We start from the raw sequence: 26,332 nt of genomic DNA, 5'->3' as shown, positions 1-26,332 counted from the left end.
GTTTTTATGACACACCATATGGGTTTTACAATGGGGTGTTTGTGCTTTCACTGAAAAAAAAAAAAAAAAAAAAAAGGCTGTAAGGGAAAGCTGGAGTTTGAAGTTGGCTGGGATCAGGTGAGGAGCTTGGAGCTCCAAGATCCTGATCGGACTTCACTTGCAACTAAAAACCGATTGAGCTCTGACTGTCTTGCTTTTGTTCACAGTGATAAGTCTCTGAGCTAGCAAGGCCTGCGAGTGCAGAACTAACACAGTCACACAAACTCAAACGTTGTTTCTTACCTCTGACTGGGAGAAGTCCATCTTCATGTTATCGGCTCCAGCAGAAGCTAGAGTCAGGGGTCGCCGCTTCATTCTTCATCCAGACGCACAAACAGAACATTAGTTAGTGACGTGTGTAACTCTGCATCAAGTAGCAAGAGTGTAACTCATAGGTTGTGCCTTGCAGAGAAAGATTGAAAGGTGCTTGCATTAAAACAGTTTAAAATGTTGCCCATACCTTGCAACATTTAACATATTACATGTATATTACCCATTAGCCGTTTCCAATCATGATTATCATACAATGAAAACAAGGTAAGACATTAAGTTCAAGAATGAAAAGTATCTGAATATTGCCCTCTGCTCCTAAAATCCCTTTACTGCCTGAAGAAAAGGTTCATAGCGGAGGTGTCAAACATAGAGCCTGTGGGCCAAAAGCAGCCCACCAAATCACTGGATAGCTTTGGAAAATGTTTACATTTCAAAGAAGGAGGGGTGTATAACTGTATTTTGATCAATTTTAAAGGTTTTCTTACTCCCTTGTTAGTATTAGCCTCTTATTTCTTTATTTTTTACAGTGTGAGCTTAAAGAGCCCTGATGCAGGTTTCTTCTGTTCATTAGTGCTGCAACGATTCGTTGACATAATCAATGATGTTGACTATAAAACGTTTTTTGACATATAATTTTATTGTCAGCACGTCTTAATACTAATACATAAAAGTATTTTTGTAAGTGCAGTATACTACAGGAAACTATTGGGACAGTATCATCGACATCGTCTGTAAAGACTACACTTAACGCTAACGAAAAAGAACGCTGCACAAACGGCGAAATGGCAGAAAATGGAAACTAAGAATTGTTAAAAATCTGAAAGCATTTCACAGAAAACAAAAACAAAGAAAAAACAAAGTTAAATGCAGACTGCTTTCCATCTTTGACAGCAACACTGCAGTGCACGAGCATTTGATATGCCGGCACCCTGGAGCTGTGACATCAACTCTGATTGGGTCAGTTTTCAGGGGTTACGGTTTTTTATCTAATGAGTGAAATGAGACAGTAAAACATTAAACAGGAGTAGCTGTTTTGGCGTTTTGTCTTTCGGGTGAACCAGTTTCTGTCTGAGCGTGTACACGCTCAAAACGCCAAAACACAAACTTAACAATGTGGTGTATGCTGTACAGTGCAGCGAGGAATGCTCAGACCTCTACATTGGAGAGACCAAACAGCCACTTCACAAGCGCATGGCACAACACAGAAGAGCCACCTCCACAGGACAAGACTCAGCAGTCCATCTGCATCTTAAGGATAAAGGTCACTCTTTCGAGGATGCCAATGTTCACATTTTGGACAGAGAGGACAGATGGTTTGAAAGAGGAGTGAAAGAAGACATCTATGTCCACTGTGAGCGACCATCTTTGAACAGAGGCGGACAGAGATCTCCGAGAGGGAAGTGACGGGTATGGTAAGCGACCCATGTTGTAGGTGACGTCAGACGCCGGAGATTTTGGCGGAGAAAAAGCAAATGGTAGCATAGAGTTTAACAAAGGTTTTTCAAGCTTCAGTATTACCAAATGTACTCAATTGTCATATAACTAACAACATCTGTTTTATCATCTCTAACACCCTGGAGGACAATGGGGAGAGTTTAGACGCTCTCCAAGATTACATCGACCGCTGTTTTCAAGATTTAGTAATGAAGAAGGCCCAGAGTGCATCTTCCCCGGCCAAAATTGAGACGCCGTCATCGAAGAGATATCGCAGACTCCCCCGGTACAACATCGCCTGCCGGCAAAGACATCGCAGACATCCTGGAGTCAATCGACAAGCGATTGTCCAGTTTCGATGCGAGGCTGTCCCTGGTGGAGATTTTACACCGGGAATTTAAATCTCTGAGAGAATCCCTGGAATTCAGCCAGCAGCAGGTGGAAACGCTTGCCGCTGAAAATGCCACGCTACGGGAGTCGGTCAAATCTCTCACCGATAACGTGACCCAACTAAACATTGAAAATAAAAAAATAAAAGAGTCCGTTATAGATCTACAAGCCCGTAGCATGAGAGATAATCTTGTGTTTTCTGGTATTCCAGAAACTGCCGGAGAGGACGCAGAGGCAATGGTGAAAAGCTTCATTAAAATCCACCTGAAGCTGCCGGAGGACACCGTAAAGAACATCAACTTCGATAGAGTACATCGCTTGGGGGGGCGCGCGGTCGCGGACCGGGAGACCACGGCCTATTGTGGCCAAATTCGGTCAATTCAAACAGAAGGAACAGGTGAAGAGTCGCGGCAGAGAGCTGAAAGGAACGGACTTCAGCGTGAACGACCAGTTCCCCAAAGAGATCCTGGAACGATGCAAGGTCCTGTTCCCAGTTCGACGTAGCTTCATCCAGAAAGGCTCCCGTGCTGTCATCGCCGTGGACCGGCTCTACATGGACGGACAGCTCTACCGCGACCCCGGCACCACACCGTGGTTATATTGACTGCACTCCAGATAAGAACCCGCTACACTCTTTTCTTATTCATTCACACTTTCTCTTTTAACATGGGTTTAACCTAGTAATATCAATATGATGTCATAGCAGATATAACACCGTCACCCTCCGTCATTGCTTTAATTGGAATGTTTCCGTTTCATTTCTTTTTTGTTGTTGTTACTCACAGTTCATGTGGTTTCTTTCTTTCTCTTGTCTTTCACTGCTGTGGTCACCTACTTCCCCACTCACCTACAAACAACACCCTCTATTTCTCCATATTTTCACACCACGATCACGCAAACACATCAGCTCAACGGCAGCACATTCACAACAGCCTCACAGCACGCACAGACTTGCAGGACACATAAGCAAGCCACGCTTGTTCATATTAGTGAATATTCACACACATAGACTTATGGAACCTCTCACCACACTTCTTTTTCTCTTTCTATTTACAAACAAGGGATGTTTCCACATTCTCTCCACCTGTCTAAACGAAACACCCAGCGTACATCATTAGACATACACAGACAATTATGGGCATGCTGAGGTTTGTCACATGGAATGTAAATGGAGCTGGCACCAGAGGAAAGAGGTTAAAGATATTTAACCAGCTTAAAAAAACTACAGGCAGATGTTGTTTTATTACAAGAAAATCATAAACCTGTCACAGGTTTAAACGAACTTAAAACACCTGAGTTTCCTAACGTGTTTGCAGCCTGTTATAATTCTAGACAACGGGGAGTAGCAATTTTAATACATAAAAATTTTAATTTTACAGTACTCGATACAGTTATAGATCCAGAGGGTAGATTTCTAATTATTAAACTATCAATATTGAACAAAAAACTATGTATTGTCAGTATATACGGTCCAAATGTTGATGAACCCTCATTCTTCCACGGATTTTTTAGTGCACTCTCTGAACACCTTGATTGCACACTCATTCTTGGCGGTGACCTCAACCTTGGACTAAATGAAGACATGGATAGGCTCAACACAACAGGAACTCGCGCAATTGGCAGTCCACAAATATAATCAAACAGTATATGAGCGACTTTAGTCTTTGCGATGCATGGCGCTCTCTTCACCCCACCAGTAAGGAATATACTTTTTTCTCGCATGTTCATCACTCTTACTCTCGTCTGGATTATTTTTTGGTCAGCAGCTCACTGCTGTGTGACATTTCAGACACTGAGATTCATCCTATAGCTGTCAGCGATCATGCTCCTGTATCTTTAACACTAATGCACAAGAATAACACTACGCCAAGAAAAAACTGGAGATTTAATATATCACTACTTAAAGATGAAGACTTTATTAAATATTTTAAAAAGGAATGGACTTCATATTTAGACTTTAATGACACTCCCGGAATATCTGCTTCTGTTCTATGGGAAGCAGGTAAAGCTGTGATGAGAGGTAAAATAATTTCTTTCTCATCACACAAAAAGAAAGAAGAAAACAAAAATATTCAGGAATTAGAAAAAAAACATCAAATCACTAGAAGAAGCCTACGCGTGCAACCAAGATCAGGAAACATTGAACAAAATACGCAAAACAAAACTAGAATTAAATGAAATTATTAATAAAAAAAAACACAATTCCTTATACAAAGACTACGCTTGCAGAATTTTGAACACAGTAACAAATCAGGTCGATTTCTAGCTAACCAGCTAAAAATAAATAAAGAAAAAACAACTATATGTGCTGCTAAAGATTTATCGGGGAACACAATATATGATCCTGGAAGAATAAACAACATTTTTAGGGATTTCTATGAAACTTTATACTCACCACAAATAAACCCATCTAAAAATGAAATTGATCTTTTTCTTGACAACGTAACTCTTCCAAAATTACTAGACAGTCAAGCAATGGAACTGGATTCGCCACTGACGCCAAGTGAACTCCAGGAAGCCCTGATAAGTATGCCCAATAATAAGGCTCCAGGTCCAGACGGCTTCCCTGCAGAATTCTGGACAATTTTGGCACCAGTATTCCATGGCATGTTGCAGGAAATCGAGGAAAATGGCAGACTACCACCAAATATGAATTCTGCCAACATTAGTCTCCTGCTAAAACCAGGCAAAGACCCTTTATTTCCCTCAAGCTATCGTCCAATTTCTCTTTTAAATGTAGACCTTAAAATAATCTGCAAAGCTCTCTCAAAGAGATTAGAGAAAATGACCCCCCTCTTAATTCATCCTGACCAAAATGGTTTCATAAAAGGTCGGCACTCCTCAACAAACACTCGTAGATTACTTAATTTAATAGACTACTCATACGATAAAAACATCGAAACCATAATATTATCTCTAGATGCAGAAAAAGCATTTGACAGAGTTAACTGGAAATTGTTATTCGCAACTTTACACAAATTTGGTTTTGGAAACTCTTTCATAAACTGGATAAGAATATTATACAATTCCCCAACAGCTCGTATCAGAACAAATGACCAGACATCCTCCAGCTTCTGTCTCCTGAGGGGCACCAGACAGGGATGCCCACTCTCCCCTTCACTTTTTGCAATTTTTATCGAACCTCTAGCAGCAGCATTTAGACAGGCTACAACAATTAAGGGCATAAAATGTAAGAACATAGAACATAAAATCAGTCTCTATGCGGATGATGTGTTGCTTTTTCTGCAAAACACACAAACCAACCTCTCTGAGGTAATTACTTTAATGAACTGGTTTTCAAGAGTTTCAGATTATTCAATTAACTGGCCAAAATCTACAGCTCTCCCCATTAACTGCTCCTTCCATAATTCTTCCTCTGCCCCACTGCAATCCGGAAATATTAAATATTTAGGTATTAATGTCTCTCCTAAGCTTTCAGACCTAACTAAATTAAACCACATCCCACTTCTAAAGAAAGTAGAAGGCGATCTGACTAGATGGAAATCTTTACCCATATCACTCATGGGAAGGGTCGCCACTATAAAAATGATGATCTTGCCAAAAATAAATTACTTATTTTTGATGATCCCTAACAAACCATCACAAGATTGGTTCAAATCTCTGGATTCATACATTTCCAAATTCCTTTGGAAAGATAAACCCCCGCGTGTCTCCTTCTGTCACCTGAAAGTACAGAGATTTTAAAACCTTCTAGTAAACAGGGTCCCAGCTTCTCCTGGAAAAAGTCACCACTGCCATAATCCTCGCAGCTCGGACCCTCCACACATCACACATCAGACTGCGGAGACAAAGCATGAAGGTGGTAAGGAGGAACTAAGGGGGGCGTGGCTGGGCAATGTGACTTCAATCGCTCTGTTGAGGGTGGGGCTCAATGGCGAACCTTTGGCTGCTCTGGTGGGGGGTTTATGGGGGACAAAAAGGGATTGGGTCGGGGGGGTAGATCTGAGCCCAGCATTGACCTGCTCCATCATCTCCTCAGTGAATTTCAGGTGTGGGGAGGAGGGAGAAAGGGAGGGGGAGGAGGGTGATGGGGGTGATGGCCTGTCAGGGGTTTGGGGGACTGGGGAAGATCGTGGTCCCTGGTCCTGGTCGTTGGTGTTGAGAGAGTTGGAGGCAAATAGGGACCCCTCTTCTTGCCTCAGATGTCTCTCCTTTCTGAGGCTCTTCCCGGGTGGGGGCAGATGGAGCTGCTCCTCAAGGTTTCTGCTGGGCTTTGTCTGTTCTTGGAGTACTGTTTGTTCCTCTTTATGAGATAACTCCTCGTTTATCTCATCCTTGGCACCAAGCACAGATGAATGACGTATGGAATAAAACAAGTTGGAGGTGAACAGTTTCACCCCTGACTTGTTAAAATTAAATCCATTTTCTTTAAACAGATGCCTGCGTTCCCAAAAAAATATTAAAGGATTACTCAATATCAAATGTCAGGTAATACATATTAAAGTGCTACTAGTATTTAATTTTTAAAAAAAGTGCTCTGGAGTGACGCTTGCTCTAATCTTTGAGATGATGCTCTCTGTCATGTCTTCAGTAGGGATGGGTATGGTTTAGGTTTTATCCGATACCAGTACCAAACCGGTACTTTTGAAACGGTGCCGGTGCTTAAACTGTGCTCGAACCGGTGCTTAAAGAATGGAGAACACACACTTTGTCCAAAAACCTCTCATGTTTAGCTGTTTTATTGTAAAAAGATAACAATGTTAGCCTTTTCTGCAGCTATGGGGCATATATGGTATCACTCTTGGCTGGAAGCAGTGCTTAAACAATGGAAAAAAAACCCACAAACTTTATCTCTGTGAAGGTTCTCAGTCATCCAGGTCATCGTAGTCAAAGGAGCTTGCAAAGAAAAGCGTCTGGACTTCTTTAAGTTGCTTGAAGACGTTTCACCTCTCATCCGAGAAGCTTCTTCAGTTCTAAGGTCAAATGGTGGAGAGTCCCAGATATAAACCTAGTGGGAGTGACCCCCCCACAGAGGGACAAAAGGACCCCCTGATGATCCTCTAATCGCCTGAGCCAAGGTGGGAAACTGGGCGTGGGTCCCAATCAGCCAGAGTTTCGGGTGTGTTCATTGTGAAACCTGGCCCCACCTTATCATGCGAATTCCTGAGGTCAGATGGCCCAGGATGTGAGTGGGCGTTAAGGCGTCTGGGAAGGGATCTCAAAACTGGATTATAGATGGCAGAGAGTTGGTGTTGTAAACCCCCGCCTCTGTTCTTTTTTTTTTTTTTTTTTTTTTTTTTTTTTTTTTCCCTGCCTGTCCCATTTGGTTCTTTAGCCATCAGAATTGTTGTCTGAAGACCAACAAGGATACCCAATGGATTTACTTTGACAAATGGATCATCGTGGCATTGCCGTATTGGTCCATTTGGTCGATCTTTGTTTTTATTATTTATTATATTTTATTTTCAGATGTTACAGACGGGACAGACATGAGTGAGGGATAGGAAAGGGAGAAAGAAAGAGGAAGGAAAGGAAAAACAGAAGGGGAGAGGGACAGTGAGAAAGGGGGGGAGAAAAAAAATCTCCTGGATCACCTGTTGAGAGAAGAATAGAAAACAAGCAAAAAAAACAAAAAAACAAACAAAAACAAAGCAACATACTAAACACAACACCATCGCATTAACCTAGCTAAGTGTAAACAGCAGTAAATACTAAATATTCAATGTTGTTGTGCAGCACGCAGGACAGATGTGCTTCGAAGTAGCAGCCAAGAAAGGTGTATTTTGGGTCTACGAGCAGTGAACACCTGTGTGTATACCTGTGTGGATCAGCGCGCTTGTATTCCAAAGGTTTCTCCATGTAATGATCTGCTAGGGAGTGTGGGGGGGCCACAGCCCCGTCCTCCAGGGTGTGAAGCCGGTATGGAGGAGATCAAAACTCTAGACATCCAGAGGCCCCCAGAACACAAGAGACCATGGAAGACCAACAGAGGGGCAGCCGCGCCACTGTTCCAGTAAGAGCTGAGGAGAGTCCCAGATGAGGGTCCACTCAGCAGCCGCGGAGCAGAAGCCAGGGGGAGTTGCAGTGACGCGCCCATGAGCTCCGCCGGCCCCCAGCTGCGCCTGAGTGACCGAGCCCCAGGCCGAGAGGCCGGGGGCACCCCACCTCCGAAGGGGCCCGAGCGAGCCCCAGGCTCCAGGCCCCGACAAGCGGCCGCCAAGGAGTGAGCCGGTGTGTACCTGGACGCCCACCCCCAGACACAAAGAACCACCAACGCACCGACACCTGAGGGAGTCCGCCACTGGCAGGGGAAGTGGTGGTGGGTGGAGATAGGCCTCCAAACCTTGGAGGGCCTGAGGTGTCCCCAGAGAGGTGGCGTCTGATACCCAACCTGACATATAGACACAGACATACAGGCACACACAGACACAAACATCCATTCCCCCCCTCATGCTCTCATATGCACTCGCTCCACACTCAACCAACGTGGAGACAGACATAAAGAGACGCTGTACACACAGTCACACTCCCCAAGCGTACTCTACAAACCGGGTCTAGGTCAGTTCTCAGAACTCAGGAAGTTCCCTCCAAAAGTTCACCTTATATGGCCTCCAGATGTTTCCACTCAGCCCAGCACTCAGAGACAACAGTGTGTGTGTGGTGTGTATCTCTATTCGTGTCTATTGTGTGTGTATGTCAAACAGAGAGCATGTCCTGAGCCGACCCCACAGTTCTCCATGAGTGTGTGCGTGTCCTACATGACTATGTAAGTGCGTGTAGTGTGGACTTAAATGTGTGTACTCTGTGTAATTGTGGGTTTAGGCCAAAGAAAGTTTAGTGTCCTTATCTGACTTACTGGGTCCGCCTGGAGCTACAGCTATTGCTGGTAGAGAATTACCTTGTAGCCGATTTACTAAGAATGATATGATGAATGATACAATGATATATTGCTGATAAACTGATGCAGACTAATGAAGTAATAATGAAATAATAACAGTGCATGTAAATGATATCAGTGAGATTAAAATAACATACTTTATCCTATCAACTCCTTTGAAACAATGTAAGACATTCAACATAATACAGGTCAATCCAACAGATCTAATGATTTTCACACTCTTTAAAGTCAGAGGTCTAAGGCAAACTAAAACTACATACTGATCACCCCCTCTATATTAAGGGTATAATATGATCTACAACAGTATCCTAATGCAACTACTTTGATCTCACATATAAGGTAACATATGATAACAAAATAATCTCACACCCCCTCCAGGGGCAAGGGTACCTAGACCCGGTTTGTAGAGTACGCTTGGGGAGTGTGACTGTGTGTACAGCGTCTCTTTATGTCTGTCTCCACGTTGGTTGAGTGTGGAGCGAGTGCATATGAGAGCATGAGGGGGGGAATGGATGTTTGTGTCTGTGTGTGCCTGTATGTCTGTGTCTATATGTCAGGTTGGGTATCAGACGCCACCTCTCTGGGGACATCTCAGGCCCTCCAAGGTTTGGAGGCCTATCTCCACCCACCACCACTTCCCCTGCCGGTGGCGGACTCCCTCAGGTGTCGGTGCGTTGGTGGTTCTTTGTGTCTGGGGGTGGGCGTCCAGGTACACACCGGCTCACTCCTTGGCGGCCGCTTGTCGGGGCCTGGAGCCTGGGGCTCTCTCGGGCCCCTTCGGAGGTGGGGTGCCCCCGGCCTCTCGGCCTGGGGCTCGGTCACTCAGGCGCAGCTGGGGGCCGGCAGAGCTCATGGGCGCGTCACTGCAACTCCCCCTGGCTTCTGCTCCGCGGCTGCTGAGTGGACCCTCATCTGGGACTCTCCTCAGCTCTTACTGGAACAGTGGCGCGGCTGCCCCTCTGTTGGTCTTCCATGGTCTCTTGTGTTCTGGGGGCCTCTGGATGTCTAGAGTTTTGATCTCCTCCATACCGGCTTCACACCCTGGAGGACGGGGCTGTGGCCCCCCCACACTCCCTAGCAGATCATTACATGGAGAAACCTTTGGAATACAAGCGCGCTGATCCACACAGGTATACACACAGGTGTTCACTGCTCGTAGACCCAAATTACACCTTTCTTGGCTGCTACTTCGAAGCACATCTGTCCTGCGTGCTGCACAACAACATTGAATATTTAGTATTTACTGCTGTTTACACTTAGCTAGGTTAATGCGATGGTGTTGTGTTTAGTATGTTGCTTTGTTTTTGTTTGTTTTTTTGTTTTTTTTGCTTGTTTTCTATTCTTCTCTCAACAGGTGATCCAGGAGATTTTTTTTCTCCCCCCCCTTTCTCACTGTCCCTCTCCCCTTCTGTTTTTCCTTTCCTTCCTCTTTCTTTCTCCCTTTCCTATCCCTCACTCATGTCTGTCCCGTCTGTAACATCTGAAAATAAAATATAATAAATAATAAAAACAAAGATCGACCAAATGGACCAATACGGCAATGCCACGATGATCCATTTGTCAAAGTAAATCCATTGGGTATCCTTGTTGGTCTTCAGACAACAATTCTGATGGCTAAAGAACCAAATGGGACAGGCAGAAAAAAAAAAAAAAAAAAAAAAAAAAGAACAGAGGCGGGGGTTTACGACACCAACTCTCTGCCATCTATAATCCAGTTTTGAGATCCCTTCCCAGACGCCTTAACGCCCACTCACATCCTGGGCCATCTGACCTCAGGAATTCGCATGATAAGGTGGGGCCAGGTTTCACAATGAACACACCCGAAACTCTGGCTGATTGGGACCCACGCCCAGTTTCCCACCTTGGCTCAGGCGATTAGAGGATCATCAGGGGGTCCTTTTGTCCCTCTGTGGGGGGGTCACTCCCACTAGGTTTATATCTGGGACTCTCCACCATTTGACCTTAGAACTGAAGAAGCTTCTCGGATGAGAGGTGAAACGTCTTCAAGCAACTTAAAGAAGTCCAGATGCTTTTCTTTGCAAGCTCCTTTGACTACGATGACCTGGATGACTGAGAACCTTCACAGAGATAAAGTTTGTGGGGTTTTTTTCCATTGTTTAAGCACTGCTTCCAGCCAAGAGTGATACCATATATGCCCCATAGCTGCAGAAAAGGCTAACATTGTTATCTTTTTACAATAAAACAGCTAAACATGAGAGGTTTTTGGACAAAGTGTGTGTTCTCCATTCTTTAAGCACCGGTTCGAGCACAGTTTAAGCACCGGCACAGTTTCAAAAGTACCGGTTTGGTACTGGTATCGGATAAAACCTAAACCATACCCATCCCTACTGAAGACATGACAGAGAGCATCATCTCAAAGATTAGAGCAAGCGTCACTCCAGAGCACTTTTTTTAAAAATTAAATACTAGTAGCACTTTAATATGTATTACCTGACATTTGATATTGAGTAATCCTTTAATATTTTTTTGGGAACGCAGGCATCTGTTTAAAGAAAATGGATTTAATTTTAACAAGTCAGGGGTGAAACTGTTCACCTCCAACTTGTTTTATTCCATACGTCATTCATCTGTGCTTGGTGCCAAGGATGAGATAAACGAGGAGTTATCTCATAAAGAGGAACAAACAGTACTCCAAGAACAGACAAAGCCCAGCAGAAACCTTGAGGAGCAGCTCCATCTGCCCCCACCCGGGAAGAGCCTCAGAAAGGAGAGACATCTGAGGCAAGAAGAGGGGTCCCTATTTGCCTCCAACTCTCTCAACAACACCAACGACCAGGACCAGGACCAGGGACCACGATCTTCCCCAGTCCCCCAAACCCCTGACAGGCCATCACCCCCATCACCCTCCTCCCCCTCCCTTTCTCCCTCCTCCCCACACCTGAAATTCACTGAGGAGATGATGGAGCAGGTCAATGCTGGGCTCAGATCTACCCCCCCGACCCAATCCCTTTTTGTCCCCCATAAACCCCCCACCAGAGCAGCCAAAGGTTCGCCATTGAGCCCCACCCTCAACAGAGCGATTGAAGTCACATTGCCCAGCCACGCCCCCCTTAGTTCCTCCTTACCACCTTCATGCTTTGTCTCCGCAGTCTGATGTGTGATGTGTGGAGGGTCCGAGCTGCAAGGATTATGGCAGTGGTGACTTTTTCCAGGAGAAGCTGGGACCCTGTTTACTAGAAGGTTTTAAAATCTCTGTACTTTCAGGTGACAGAAGGAGACATGTGGCCTGGTCAAAACACAGAGAGCTGCACTCTAAAAGATCTTTAAACATAGTAAACATACCTTGTGCCACAGACTGCTCCCAAACACGAGGGGACAAGTAATGCCTCTAAAACACTTAAGTTGGCTTTATTAAACGTTAGATCTTTAGCTGGGAAAACATTTTTAATTAATGATTTAATCACTGAGCACAGCCTTGATTTTATGTTTTTAACTGAAACTTGGTTGGACCAAAGTAACAGTGGAGCTGTTCTCATCGAGACGACCCCTCCTAACTACAGTTTTATCAGTGAGGCCAGGGTGAGCAGGAGAGGAGGAGGGGTTGCTGTCTTATTTAATGAATCATTTCAATGTAAGCAGCTATCTCCTGGAAGTTTTCAGTCTTTTGAATATGTGGCTTTACAGCTGAAGGCCCCATCCAAAATTGTGTTTCTTAATGTTTACAGGCCTCCCAAATACTGCACAGACTTTTTTAATGACCTCAGTGAACTGCTGGCTGTGATCTGTGTTGATTTCGACTGTGTAATTATTGTTGGGGATTTTAACATCCATGTGAACAACCCTCAGGACAAAGGGACTAAAGACCAGAGTAACACTCTGGGCAACTTTGGGCTGACTCAGCATGTAACAGAGGCCACACATGATAGAGGACACACTCTTGACCTACTGATCTCCAAGAGCCTGAGCATTTCAAACATTACTGTGTCTGATGTGGGCCTGTCTGATCATTACTGTGTTTTCTTTGAAAGTAAAATCTCAGCCCACACAAATATATCAACAGCAGTGATCACAAAACGGTGTATAACTGAAGACAGTAGTGAGATCTTTAACCAGGTCTTCCCATTAACACCTGGGCCCTATTTCAGGAAGCCGGTTTAGAAAACTCAGAGTGGAAAAACGATACTCAGGTTTGAGTAACCCCGAACTGTCCAACTCGGAATATTCGGTTTCAGAAAGGCTGATAACAATTAGTTCAATCAACGCGGAGTTGCTTTAACCCCAAATTAAGCGCGCGCACGAGGATACATAAAGCCCTGATTAGTGGAGCACAGATTAAGCGAGTCACCATGGAGACGGAGGGAAAGAAGGCGCGGTCAATGCATTTTACAGCGCTTGAGGCCGAAATTCTGATGGCAGCATATGCCGATAACATGCAAATTTTGCAGAAAAAAAGTAACACAGCCTCAGCTGCAAAAGAAAGGGAGCATGCATGGCAAAACATAGCCGACAGAGTCAATGCGTGAGTGTTAATTTAAACATTGATCTAGGGATTTCCACCCATTTAACACGTTATTTTATTATTTTTTATTTTTTATTTCATACATTTGATTTTGTGATGTGATGTGAGCGCAGGTGCAACCCAACAGGCCCCAAACGTTCCTGGCAGCAAGTAAAAATGAAATATAAAAATATAGTCCAAACAGGTAAGGTGTAATTGTATTATGAGCCATAGTGCTTGGTCTGTTTGTCCGATGTAAATCAATTGCAGTTAGAGGCTACATTAATTACCTCTCTGTAAGCACTTATTGAAATTATCTGAGCACATTACAAGTACATATTTGCTTACTCTGTATGCTCAAATGTGACCCGTTATGGCCACTAGAAAAAAAGCGGAGGCCCGAAAAACAGGTGGGGGTCCTCCACCACCACCACTCACAGAGCCTGGCCACTTGGCTTCCACATTTGTGATAATGTTGGCAGCATCACATATGATCTTCACAGTGCAGAGAACGCAAATTAGCATCCATTACTAATAATGAAATAATTTGTTAGTTTGAAATGTTACAGGGAACTATGTACCTGTACATTAATGCTGTGGAAAGACTTCCTGTTCACATAGGCAATGATTGGAATGTGAGTGCCATCTATACAGCCAATCACGCCTGGGAACCGTGAAAATAAATGTAAAATTTAAGTAGTAGTTCAAGTATCACCACATCATGAATTAAGTTTTGTTCATCCTGCTACCTGCAATTTTGTGGAATCCCTCTTTGATGAATCTTGTGGGTCTATGACCGGGGAACACCACAAACGAGTACAGGAGACGTTTCAGTGCAACTGTAACATTCCTGACTGCCCGACAGACGGTAGCCTTGGAAACGTGCTCAGCGTCACCAATATTATACAGAAAGCTCCCGTTTGCAAAAAACCAAAGTGCGATACAAATAATATGTACAGAACTGAGAGGATGTCCACGATGTGTCACATGAGCAATATTAGGCCTGAGGATGTTATTCAAATAAATTGTAGATTGTGCTGAAAAACAGTAACGTTCACACAGGAAATCATCAGGAAATGATAAAATGTCCGAACGCGCTCTAATCACTCTCTCCCGGCGGAGAGCTCTGCGGAGAATTTGGGCTTCAACATCTACTGGCTCTTCAAGGAAGGGACACGCCATGTCTGACACTTCCTACAGTCAGGTTTCCGACAAAGAGGCGGAGAACGTCAGGGTTAGTTGAAGTAAACCTGCTAGGGGGCAGGTTAGCTTCACGGAGTGTGTCGTCATAGTAACTCACTCAGAATTAATCTAAACTCGCTTTGTGAAACCGAAAACCCAGAGTTTTCGTTAACTAAGGGTATACTTACTCAGAGTTTGCACTAAACCGGCTTCCTGAAATAGGGCCCTGACCTGTCCAGAGGTTCAGTCAATGAGCTCGTCAATAGCTTCAATTTAAAAATGTTAAATGTAATGGATACAATTGCTCCCATTAAGGTGAAGGTTATCTCTGGAAGGAAAAAGTCTCCATGGAGAAACTCCACACTAGTGAAAAATGAAAAAAGAGAGTGTAGGAAAGCTGAGCGCAGAGGGAGAAAAACAAACCTCCAGGTTCACTATGACATCTATAAAGAGAAACTTCACAATTATAATTTACAACTGAGGAGTGCAAGAAGGTCCTACTTCTCTGACATCATCACTAAAAACAGCCATAATGCTCGGGTCTTATTTTCTACAGTTGACAGGCTAACAAACCCTCCTGTGCCAGTGGCAGCTGAACTTCATTCAACCATGGCCTGCAATGACTTTGCCAAATTCTTCACAGACAAAATCCAAAAGATTAGACAAGCAATTGGTACATCAACAGCAGATCCAGACTATGTACTGTGTCCACCGAAAAACTGTTTAAACACCATGAAACAGTTTGACCCTATTAACAGCAAAGACCTGGAGGACATCTTAGGTCAACTGAACTCCTCCTCCTGCTGTTTAGATGTCCTGCCAACAAGTTTTTTCAAAAAGGTCTCAAAGACTTTAGAGTCAGACCTATTACAGATTGTCAACTTTTCTTTAATATCAGGTGTGTTTCCGGAACCACTAAAAACTGCTGTAATCAAACCTATACTGAAAAAGGACAATCTTGACAAGACACAAATGAACAACTACAGGCTGATCTCAAATCTCCCATTTTTAAGTAAGATCATTGAAAAAGCAGTTTCTCAACAGCTCAGTTACTTCTTAAAACAGAATAACTGCTATGATGCCTTCCAGTCAGGTTTTAGACAGAACCACAGCACTGAAACCGCTCTGACCAAAGTGTTTAATGACATATGTCTGAATACAGACAGTGGAAAAATGTCAGTCCTAGTTTTACTGGATCTCAGTGCAGCATTTGATACAGTTGACCACAACATATTACTCAAACGACTGGAGAACTGGGCAGGTCTTTCAGGAACTGTACTGAACTGGTTCAAAACATACTTAGAAAACAGGAAATACTTTGTATCAATAGGTAACCTCACATCTGAGCAGACAAGTATCACATGTGGAGTTCCCCAAGGTTCAATCTTGGGACCCCCTCTGTTTAACATTTACATGCTCCCACTTGCACAGATTATAAAGAACAACAAAATAAACTACCACAGCTATGCAGATGACACACAAATATATACCACAATGTCACCAGGAGACCGAGGCCCTGTACAGGCTCTTGGTAAATGCATTGAGGAAATTAATGACTGGTTGTGCCACAATTTTCTCCAGCTAAACAAAAACAAAACTGAGGTAATAGTCTTTGGCGCCAAAGAAAAACGATTACAGGTCACCAGAGAACTTCAATCTATACACCTAAAAACCACAAACCAGGCGAGAAATTTGGGTGTAGTGATGGATGCAGACCTAAACTTAGAAAAACACATTAAGACAATAACAAAATCAGCTTACTATCACCTCAAAAATATATCAAGAATAAAAGATCTGATGTCTCAACAGGACCTGGAAAAACTAGTCCATGCATTCATCTTTAGTAGGCTTGATTACTGTAACAGCATCTTTACAGGTCTACCTAAAAAAAATCAGTCAAACAACTACAGCTCATTCAGAACTCTGCTGCTCGAGTCCTCACTAAGACCAAAAAAGTGGACCACATCAGTCCAGGTCTGAGGTCTTTACACTGGCTGCCTGTCCGTCAGAGGATAGACTTTAAAGTCCTGATGCTGGTCTATAAAGCTCTGAATGGTTTAGGACCAAAATACATCAGTGACCTCCTGACCCAGTATGAACCTTCCAGATCCCTCAGGTCATCTGGATCTGGTCTTTTATCAGTTCCCAGAGTCAGAACCAGACACGGAGAAGCGGCATTCAGCTTTTATGCTCCTTATATCTGGAACAAACTCCCAGAAAGCCTCAGATCAGCTGAAACACTTAGTTTATTTAAATCCAGGTTGAAGACTCACCTGTTCTCAGCTGCATTTGAATAAAGCACCAAATCCACACTTTTAAGCTTAAATTTCAAAACTAACATTTTAACTACTGATTTTATCTACTGTTCTGATTTTATCTGTTTTGATTTTATATACTGTTTTGTTTGTTTGTTTGTTAATTAGTTAGTTTGTTTGTTTGCTTGTTTTAATCAATTTTAAATCATGCTTTTTATTTGTTTTTGTTTCTAATGTCTGTGTAAAGCACTTTGAATCACCCTGTTGTTGAATTGTGCTATACAAATAAACTCGCCTTGCCTTGCCTATAGATTCATTTGATTATTTTTCAATTCATATGTTTCCTAGATCATTATTTTAATTTGCTCTGGGATGAGACGGAGTGATAATCACAAGAGGGCAGACTTGAGCACGTGAGGTATGGAGGCTAGAACACATTAGATAAGAGTTACTGAAATAATCGTTGACTAATCAAAGAGAAATTGGCAGATTAGTTGACTACCAAAGTAATATTTAGTTGTAGCCCTACTATTTATTACACCAACATTTGTTTAATGTGACAGACCTACACTCCTGTAAATTAAAAGGTCTCCGGGGTTAAATATGCAGCTTCTCTACACTCACAGAAAGGGGAATTATGAGGAGGTGTGCATTTTGCCAGGTTCACTACTAGCAAGCTTGGGCTAAATGTTTGACATCTATGATTAACAGGAAGGCAGTCCACCAATCAAAGCGCATTCAGGGATCTGAATCTTTTTGCATCAATACACTGGTGGCAAAACAAGCGGCAGGACAAGCAGTAGCTACACAAACAAGCCACAATTATTCCCAAAGCTATACTACTGCTGCTGAGGTTAACTCACTCATCAAGAAGCCACAGGAGCGCTTTTCAAATGCCAATCCAGCGTTCACTCAAGCACACTTCCTTGTCGTGCCTGTCGCCTATCGACTTGTGCAAAAAAAAAAGAAAAAAAGCTTGCATTTCTTTAGTCTGGTGGAAGTTTGATCCTGTGGTGCTGACATGTTTTACTAAACCTACAGTGTCAAGAACGATTAGACAGCTATAATCAGTGTTGCCAACTTAGCGACTTTGTCTTTTCTAAAAAGCGACTAGCGACAAATCTGGCGACTTTTTCTGGTGTGAAGGGAGACTTATTTATGACGACTTTTTGACGAGAAAGCGGGTATCGCCTTTACTCTCAACAAGCAGCGGTGCTGCCGTGGGCACCTCACCCGTGCCAAAGCGTTCACGGGCGGAGGATAGTCCTCCCCCAGCTGCTATCAGGGCAGGAGACGTTCCACCTGTGCGTCCAAACTGCAAATGAATCGCGCATGAGCGAAGCCGCTGCTCCCGCACTGATTGTAACGCAGTCAGTTCTTCCTTTACTGATATGCTGTTTTGTGGATCACAAGGTTTAAAACTACTTATAAACACACACACAAATTAATTCCACCAGAGTGCCAATCTCGGGTCACTTTTGCCAGTCCAGGCCCGGATAAAGGAGCAGGGTTGGAATTGAATCTAGCGACTTTTAGGACAATAAAAGACAATAGCGATTTTCCTTACTGAGGAGTTGGCAACACTGGCTATAATGTGCCAGTAACAACCGCCAATGCAGCTTTTTTTTTGGGGGGGGGGGGAGGGGGGGGGTTCACTCCTATTATGCTGCAAAATGTATTTAGAGTATTGGTTCTAGTTTCCCCAGTAAACCCGCTGAGTATGCAGTAATACAGCGCTGAGCTCGGTTAGAGCTGCCTGTGCTTGTCTCATGATACAGGAAGCTGCTCGTGTCTGTGAGGGCTCCGTTATTACTACTAATAATAATAATTACGAGCCATAATGTCATTTTCTTTGCACACAATGCTAACTTTTTTCACTCTTACGTAATGTTGGATAATTTAATGATGCTTTAAAAAGCAAACAAAAAAAACACAGAACAATGAAACAGTTAAAAATGGATTAAACCCCTCGCTAACGTTTAGCTATTTGAAACCACTGGAAACCAGTCTACTGGTTAACCATTAAAAAGCAACAGACTCGCTGTTTATAGACAGAAAGGGCCGCTATCATATCATGCCGTAGTTTCAAAACAGAGAGTTAAAAAATAAATGAGCGTTTATAGCTGCAGTACCTGAAATTGTACTTGATTTCTTCTTAGCGTTCTTCGTCTTCTTCGTGTTCCTCTTATTGGTGGTTTGGAAAAACCGATTAGCGCCACCCACAGGATTAAACAGTACTGCAAATCAAGTGTAAACAAGCAATGAGTCTAGAAAATTATTCTTATCAACGTGTATGGATACAATAACAGGTCTCTAAATAGAAACATGATGTTAAACTTTAGTAAATTAATTGCAAATTGCAGTAATACATATGGTTCTACCCAGGTAATAACTGGAGGCGATTTTAACCTGGCACTTAACTCATGGCTTGACAGGCAACCACAGAGAGGGAAAGAACCAGAACACGATAGCATTATTTGTGATTTTTGTACAACAACTAATATGATGGATTATTGGAGGATGACAAACCCAAATACGAAGAAATACACTTGATTTAGTCCAACAAATAAGAACGTATGTTCAAGACTAGATTATTGGCTTGTCTCCCAAACAGTATCATCATATGTTACTAAATGTGAAACCCAAACAACTCCACTTACTGATCATTGTCTGATAAGTCTCTCATCATCTCTACGTAAATAACAAAGATCTGCGAACTTATGGAAATTTAACAATAGTTTATTACAAAACAAAGATTTCTGTACACAAGTTTAAAAAAATTCAATTAGAAATTAACAATTTGATGATGACTAATGTCAGTAAATGGGAATGGTTTAAATATAGTGTCAAACAACTAGCTATAGAAACGGGAAAGAAAGTGTCTGCCACACGCATATGTGAACAGAAAAATCTAATCGAACAAATACATTTATTATGTGGTAAGCCTTGTATGACTGCAGAAGAGTCAGAATGCTTACAATCTTTACAAAGTCAACTAGATGAGGTGTACTTGATTAAGGCTAAAGGAGCACATGTAAGGTCTAAAGCCAAGTGGATTGAACATGGGGAAAAAAAATCATCTTATTTCTATAGTCTTGAGAAGCGCAGAGAAACAAAGAAAAAAATAACTAAATTGAGTGAGGATGGCACTATGATAGAGGAACCAAACTAAATTAGTGAGGAAATTAACATATTCTATAGTAATCTGTATAAACCAAGAACCGAAAAAGAGAATGCAGACATCTTTTTTTGATATGATTAAAGACCAGGTAAAAAAAATTGGAAGAGGAAGATAAAATATGGTTAGAAGAAGATTTGAATATATCTGAATTAGAAACAGCTCTAAAACAAATGAAAAATGGAAAATCGCCTGGAATTGACGGCCTAACGATTGAATTCTATAAAACCTTTTGGCAAGACATTAAAGATTTGTTATTTAATGCCTTTTTGGATTGTTTAAAAAATGAAGAACTATCCCCAACAATGAAAACAGGATTAATAACCTTATTGCCCAAACCAAACAAAAATTTACAAGTGCTAGACAATTGGAGACCCATAACACTTTTATGTAATGATTACAAATTATTAGCCTTAGCATATGCAAATAGGATTAAGAGCGTCTTAACCAAATTAATCGATGAGTGTCAAAATAACATAAGTTTAATATTAGATATGATTGACTACCGATCCTTTATCAATTCAGAAAGTTTAATATTATTTATTGACTTTTTTAAAGCTTTTGATTCAATAGACCATAATTTTCTATTTAGATCTTTAGAACTTTTTGGATTTGGAAACAAATTTTGCAAAGTGATCAAACTGTTCTACAAGCAGATTTACAGTTATGTTTCGCTCAATCCAGGCATAACACCTAGGATAGACGTATTCCGTGGAATTCGACAGGGTTGCCCAATTTCTCCAAAATTATTTATTCTTTGCACTCAATTAATGGCCTACCTCACTGTGAACCATTCAGACATCAAAGGAATAAAAAATTTTGGTACTGAACTGAAAATGAGTCAGTTTGCATCATAGTAATATTTTTAAAGGATAAATTAATACTTGAGAAAGCGTTGAATGTAATTTCAATTTTTTCTAAAGCTTCAGGCTTGTGTCTGAATCTAAAGAAGTGTGGACTTTTGCCACTTTATGATTGTTTGGAAAATAACGAGGACAATTCCAGTGAAAAATGAAGTCAAATATCTAGTCATTTATTTAAATAGAGACATCAAAACTAGAGAGTCAAAAAACCTAAAAGACAAAATTGATGGTATGTCCAAAACACTAAATCATTGGTTAATGAGAGATATCACAATTTTTGGACGCAGTCTATTATCCAAATCAGAGGGCGTCTCAAAGATGGTTTATCCAGCTTACTCATTATACATTACCCCGAAAAGTATTAAAAAGATTAACTCCATAATCTATCAATTCATTTGGTGCAATAAAACACATTACATTAAAAAATCACAACTTGTCAAAGATTACACCAAAGGTGGTATAAAGACAATTGATTTTCAATCAATGGTTGGAGTATTTAAAATTAACTGGATAAAAGCCTTCCTCTTGAAACCTGACTCCATATGGTTCCATATCCCTAAAAATATTTTCAAAAAGGTGGGAGGGTTGGATTTTCTCCTGAAATGTGATTTTGATATATTGAAGTTGCCTGTGAAACTGTCAGAATATCATAAGCAGGTCTTGTCTTATTGGAAGATGGTTTTTGCCCATAACTTCACGCCACATTGCTCCACCTTGTGAATTAACAGGACCATTACAATTAATAGGAAGTCATTGTTCATTAAAGAGTGGTATGGAAAAAAAACATCATCTTTATAACAGATTTACTTGATGAAAAGGGGCAGTTTCTCCCAGTGGGTGTTTTCACTGCAAAGTTTAACATTCAGTGTTCCCTTAGAGAATATAACAAGGTCTGTAAGGTGATCCTCTTACCTCTGTTAAGTTTGATACAAGGCTATTTATATTACTCTAAGGGACAAATTAGTTTACCTTCTTTACAGCTAAATCAGATTCCTTTAACTAATAAAAAGTGTAATAATAAAATCATAAACAATATATTTAAAAATGAATTATTTCACGATTTTAACAGTAACACAAAATTAAAAGGGAGTAACGTTAAAATAACTAACAAATATACACACTTTTTAAAATGGCCTATCCCCCCCAAAGTCAAAGAAATGCAATTTAAAATAATTAATGGATATTACCCAGCAGCTGAAATGCTTAAAAAAAGGTTTGGGTTTGAGGTGGAGCCATGTGGATTTTGTTTGCAAAATGAAGAAAGTATTGATTTGTTCTTTTCCTGCTCAGTAACGACTGACTTCTGGCAGGATTTGGTAGACTGGTTGAGTGTAAGAATAGATGGGATGACCCCACTGACTCTAACACAGGTTTTATACAATAATGGCGATCCGTCTAAGGAACTTGCCATGCTCCACAATATGGTAATAATTATGGGCAAATACCACATTCATAAGTGTAAATGGCAAAACAAAAGACCTTCACTAAATGCACTGAAGATTGAATTAAAGTCTTTTTTGTCATCTAATTACTGAAGGATTCATGTAAAGATGCTGCTTTGATATGTGAAAATGGGACCCAGTTTCTATTCTTTTAACTGTTTGGTGGTTCTTGAAATTTTGTGAGATGTCACCAGAGATTCTGGCATTTCGGGCAAAATAAATTTATATTAAAAAAATCGATTCAGGATTTTAATGAATCGATTTTACGTTATCCAAGCCAGAATCGATTTTAATCGATGAATCGATTATAAAAACCCACCCCTAATCTGCACCACGTTTGAATTCGTTTCATGCACAATACATTTGTACCTTTCAATTGTGTCTGTTTGTGCATCATGCAAATAAACCTTTGAAAAGAATGAAATGATATCATATATTCCTTATTGGCCTACATTTGTACAAAATTCCAAATTATATACACAAAGTCATAGAAATCACCACTCCAATTGGTCATCATGATTTTGATATTCTCTTTTTCCATAACAATGAAATACGCCTTGGACAAATATGACACATCAATATTTCATTAGTGTTGTCACATCACATCCTGTAAGCATCGTTTGTCTGTGTCCTTTCTCTGGAAATTAATATTTCCAGCCAATATAGGCAATCCATCAACATGGCTGGAGAGTTGGTAGTTATATACAGTCTGTATAAGTGTGGTTAATCCAATGAAGATTTGTAAGGAGACGGCAGTTACTTTGAATTCACAGCAGTTACACAGTGATTAGTAATAAACAGAGCCAGTGAGAGTGAGTGGATTTAAGAAAGTCAGTGACTCAGGTGTGTCGCTTGGTTTGTCATCTGTGAGACTGGAGGAGACGTAGAAATCCTTTGTTTTAAATCTTAGTTAGGAAGATTCCTGTTTGAAAACAAGCACTTTTTGTGAGAAATGCAAGAAGCACACAGTTACATTCTGTCCATCATGTGGACAAAATAGAAAATGTTGAACATTGGAAAACTGAGAACGTTGGGCAAGTTCAAAATACGTGTTTGTAAGAACAAAAAACCAAATTGTTCCTAAAATAGTTATGTTGTATGTCTGTGTTCTACATGTTTATCTGATGGAAAATAAAGTTGCTATTGTTTTATTGCAGTTTATTGCAGTTTCTTGACAATTCTGAGTGGATTTACACAGTACGGGTCAAAATGACCCGCAACAAAATCAATGTCACTTTTTTGTTTTTCAACATAATACAAGGGTTAATTTCCAAAACTTCCATATGATCTTCAATTTGTAGCAGATCCACTATCACACAGCAGCTGGAGCAGTTTCAAATGGAGGTCAGTCCACTACTACCATAGCCTACTACTAGATTAACTTGTGACACATCTGCACCTGCTGCTATGATCACAGTGAGTAGAGGCTGAGTGTCTGCACTTACCCCTGGTACATCCAAATCTACCCACAAACATGTTGAAAGATGCAATGCCAGCAATGTGGATTGTCAACACTGAAAACAATCAGTAAGCAAAGACAACAGGGATCATTTGTTTCTGTTTATTTAGCATGCACAACATTTGTTGTCGCCTTCTGCACAGGGGAAGTCCACACACACTGTGTGGTACCACTTTCCACAGAAGGTGCATTCAGTCTGCAAGATTGAATGAGATTGTCAGAGTCATTGTCTGACTGTTTATTACTAATCACTGTGTAAATGCTGTACATTCACAGTAACTGCCATCTCCTTACAAATGTTTATTAGACTAATCACACTTATACAGACTGTATATAACAACCAACTCTAACATGTTTGTTCGCAGAGAAAAGACACAGACTACGCTAACGACATGTGATGTTACAACACTAGTGAAATATTAGTGTCATTTCATTCATTTCAAAGGTTTATTTGCATGACGCACAAACAGACACAATTGAAAGGTACAAATGTGCATGAAACGAATTCAAACGTGGTGCAGATGTGTGTCACAAGTTGATCTGGCTGTAGGCTGCGGCACTTGGCCAGAGGTGGCGCTGGTTGACTCGAGTCCATGTTAGTGCACAAAGTAAACTGCTCGCTTTAGTTGTGAAGCAAAAACGCTGAATTCGGAGAAATAAACCGTGCGAGGGGAACGATAACAACAGTCTCCCGATCGTTTACTCTTGCTGTCCTGTGAACAACATCGGCGTAGTATTACTTGTTTGCTGTTTTCGCGATCGCGTCGCGCATGAGGATATCACCAGGTAAACTCGCCACATTTTTATACATTTTGTTGTTCAACAGCATCAAGACTGACGGAGTGTGTTTGACATAACCTCACAAGTGTCACAGATGACACATTTGCCGTTTTTTTGCTGGTTTGTCGGTAGCAGCTCCTGAAACGCAAGACTGCCACACATCTGTTCGACCAACGCCAGTTGATCTAAACGCCAGTAGATCTGGAACACCGGACAGGAGGACCTGAGGCCTCACCGCATTATTTTTGGTAAGTTAAATGTGTTTGTAAGCTAATCCGTAATTTAGGTCCTTAGCTAGCTACCTAAAGCATCAACAACTCAAAGGCAAACATGATATTAGAAAATGTGTTAGTATATAAGGCCTTTAAAACAACTAAAAAATAAACAGCTGTTGGCAGAACTGTAGGACTGAACAACTTCAGATCCCGAATGTGTGAGGACAGAGAAGGATCAGCTCTATTTCAGATTTGAGATAAACTTTATATTTCAGTTTGTGATGGTTCTGTTTGTGATTACAGGAGCTGTCCTCAGATTCAGACCTCAGCACCACCCAGTGACAGCAGACAGATCATCCTATATCTTCAATCTTTGTAGTAACTCCAAAATTAACTGAAGAAAACAGTACAAAGGTTAAAGTACCACATGTGCTGTCAGTGAAAGCTGCAGCTGTTTTATTGATAAATTTAAAGACAAAAAGTCAAAAGGATTAATCACCCCAGTAACTGTGTCACTATACATCAGCATTAACAGTACCTCAGTTTGGTGTTTCAGAAAACTGCTGAGCTCAGACCTGCACAACTTCTGTTTTAAACACTGAATGTACTCAGCTACATGAAGAGCACGTGATGTTTTCTCTGACACAATTAAATAAAACCTGATTAAAGTCAAAGGTTGTTACTTGTATTTGAACTAAAAACTTGTGATCTGGAATTCTTTCACTGTTTTTGACAATAGTGTGTTATTTATCATAAAGTAATTCAGAGTCATTCATACCAGAGTAACCACAGAGCACAACATATGTTTAACTTTCTACAGGACTTAAAGATATTCCTCTGAGGATTATCTGAGTACTTCTAACATTACACAAAGCAAAGGTCTCCATCAGTGTTCATGAAATGCTGGGTTTATCCTTCTTGTGAGGGAGCTGCTGGTGAAGATCACGAGCCCTGCTTGATCCCGGCGATGAGTTTCAGTCTTCCTGGTGTTTATGAAATGATGCCTCTCACTGTGGGTCAACAGAACATCTGGCACAGGACAGCTATAATGAAAGAAATTGAAGTTTTGAAAAAAAAAAAAATCTTGGAAATGCCCTAAATGTGAGAAGCAGATTTTGTATTTACTTTTCTTTTGCCAATCAAGATAACTAAAAGTATAATTTTCACCATACAATTACTAACCTTGTCATATCCTGGACTGTCTGTTTTGGGCTCTGGGCTTGTCCTTCCCAGCACTCATGAGACTGCTTTGCTGCACTGTGGTATGAGGTGCTAACCTGTTGACAGTGTTGCGAAGGTTAATTTTAAAATGTATTCCACCAAAGATTATAGAAGTAATGTATTCTGAATACTTTACAACTACATGAATGTACTATTGCTGTGTGATTTGTTACTATTACTGAAGGCTACTTGCCATACCAATACCAACTAGGTGTTAAAATCATAATATAAATGAGTAACAGTAGGTGGACATTAGGTAAGGCTGCACTTTTTGCTGTGATCT

The 26,332-nt window shown here is 41.2% G+C and overlaps 1 protein-coding gene and 1 long non-coding RNA gene across 3 annotated transcripts in view; one reads left to right on the top strand and one right to left on the bottom strand.

Annotated features, from left to right (window-relative positions):
- atf7ip2 (activating transcription factor 7 interacting protein 2) overlaps positions 1-19,129 on the bottom strand; it is a 29,228-nt gene extending 10,099 nt beyond the window's left edge. The window contains exons 1-2 of the mRNA XM_085270732.1: positions 19,024-19,129; positions 283-355 (exon numbers count right to left, since the gene is read on the bottom strand). Coding sequence (XP_085126858.1) covers positions 283-354 — 72 coding nt within the window. The 5' untranslated portion in view covers position 355; positions 19,024-19,129. The remainder of the gene's footprint in view (positions 1-282; positions 356-19,023) is intronic.
- A 5,308-nt stretch (positions 19,130-24,437) lies between these two features.
- On the top strand, positions 24,438-25,472 carry LOC146575835 (uncharacterized). Of its 2 annotated transcripts, none has more exons than XR_014892330.1 (3): positions 24,438-24,619; positions 24,746-24,861; positions 25,132-25,472. It is a non-coding gene; the product is annotated as an uncharacterized LOC146575835 (long non-coding RNA). The 2 variants fall into 2 exon arrangements; XR_014892329.1 differs by having other exon boundaries at positions 24,749-24,861; positions 25,132-25,469.
- Positions 25,473-26,332: the final 860 nt, after the last annotated feature.

This window comes from Mchenga conophoros, linkage group LG4 (genome assembly GCF_057382185.1).
Source record: "Mchenga conophoros isolate Kocher_MC1m ecotype Shallow Benthic linkage group LG4, M_conophoros_male_GT1.1, whole genome shotgun sequence".
In the NCBI taxonomy this organism is placed as follows: domain Eukaryota; kingdom Metazoa; phylum Chordata; class Actinopteri; order Cichliformes; family Cichlidae; genus Mchenga; species Mchenga conophoros.
This window is presented reverse-complemented; position numbering and strand designations above follow the sequence as displayed.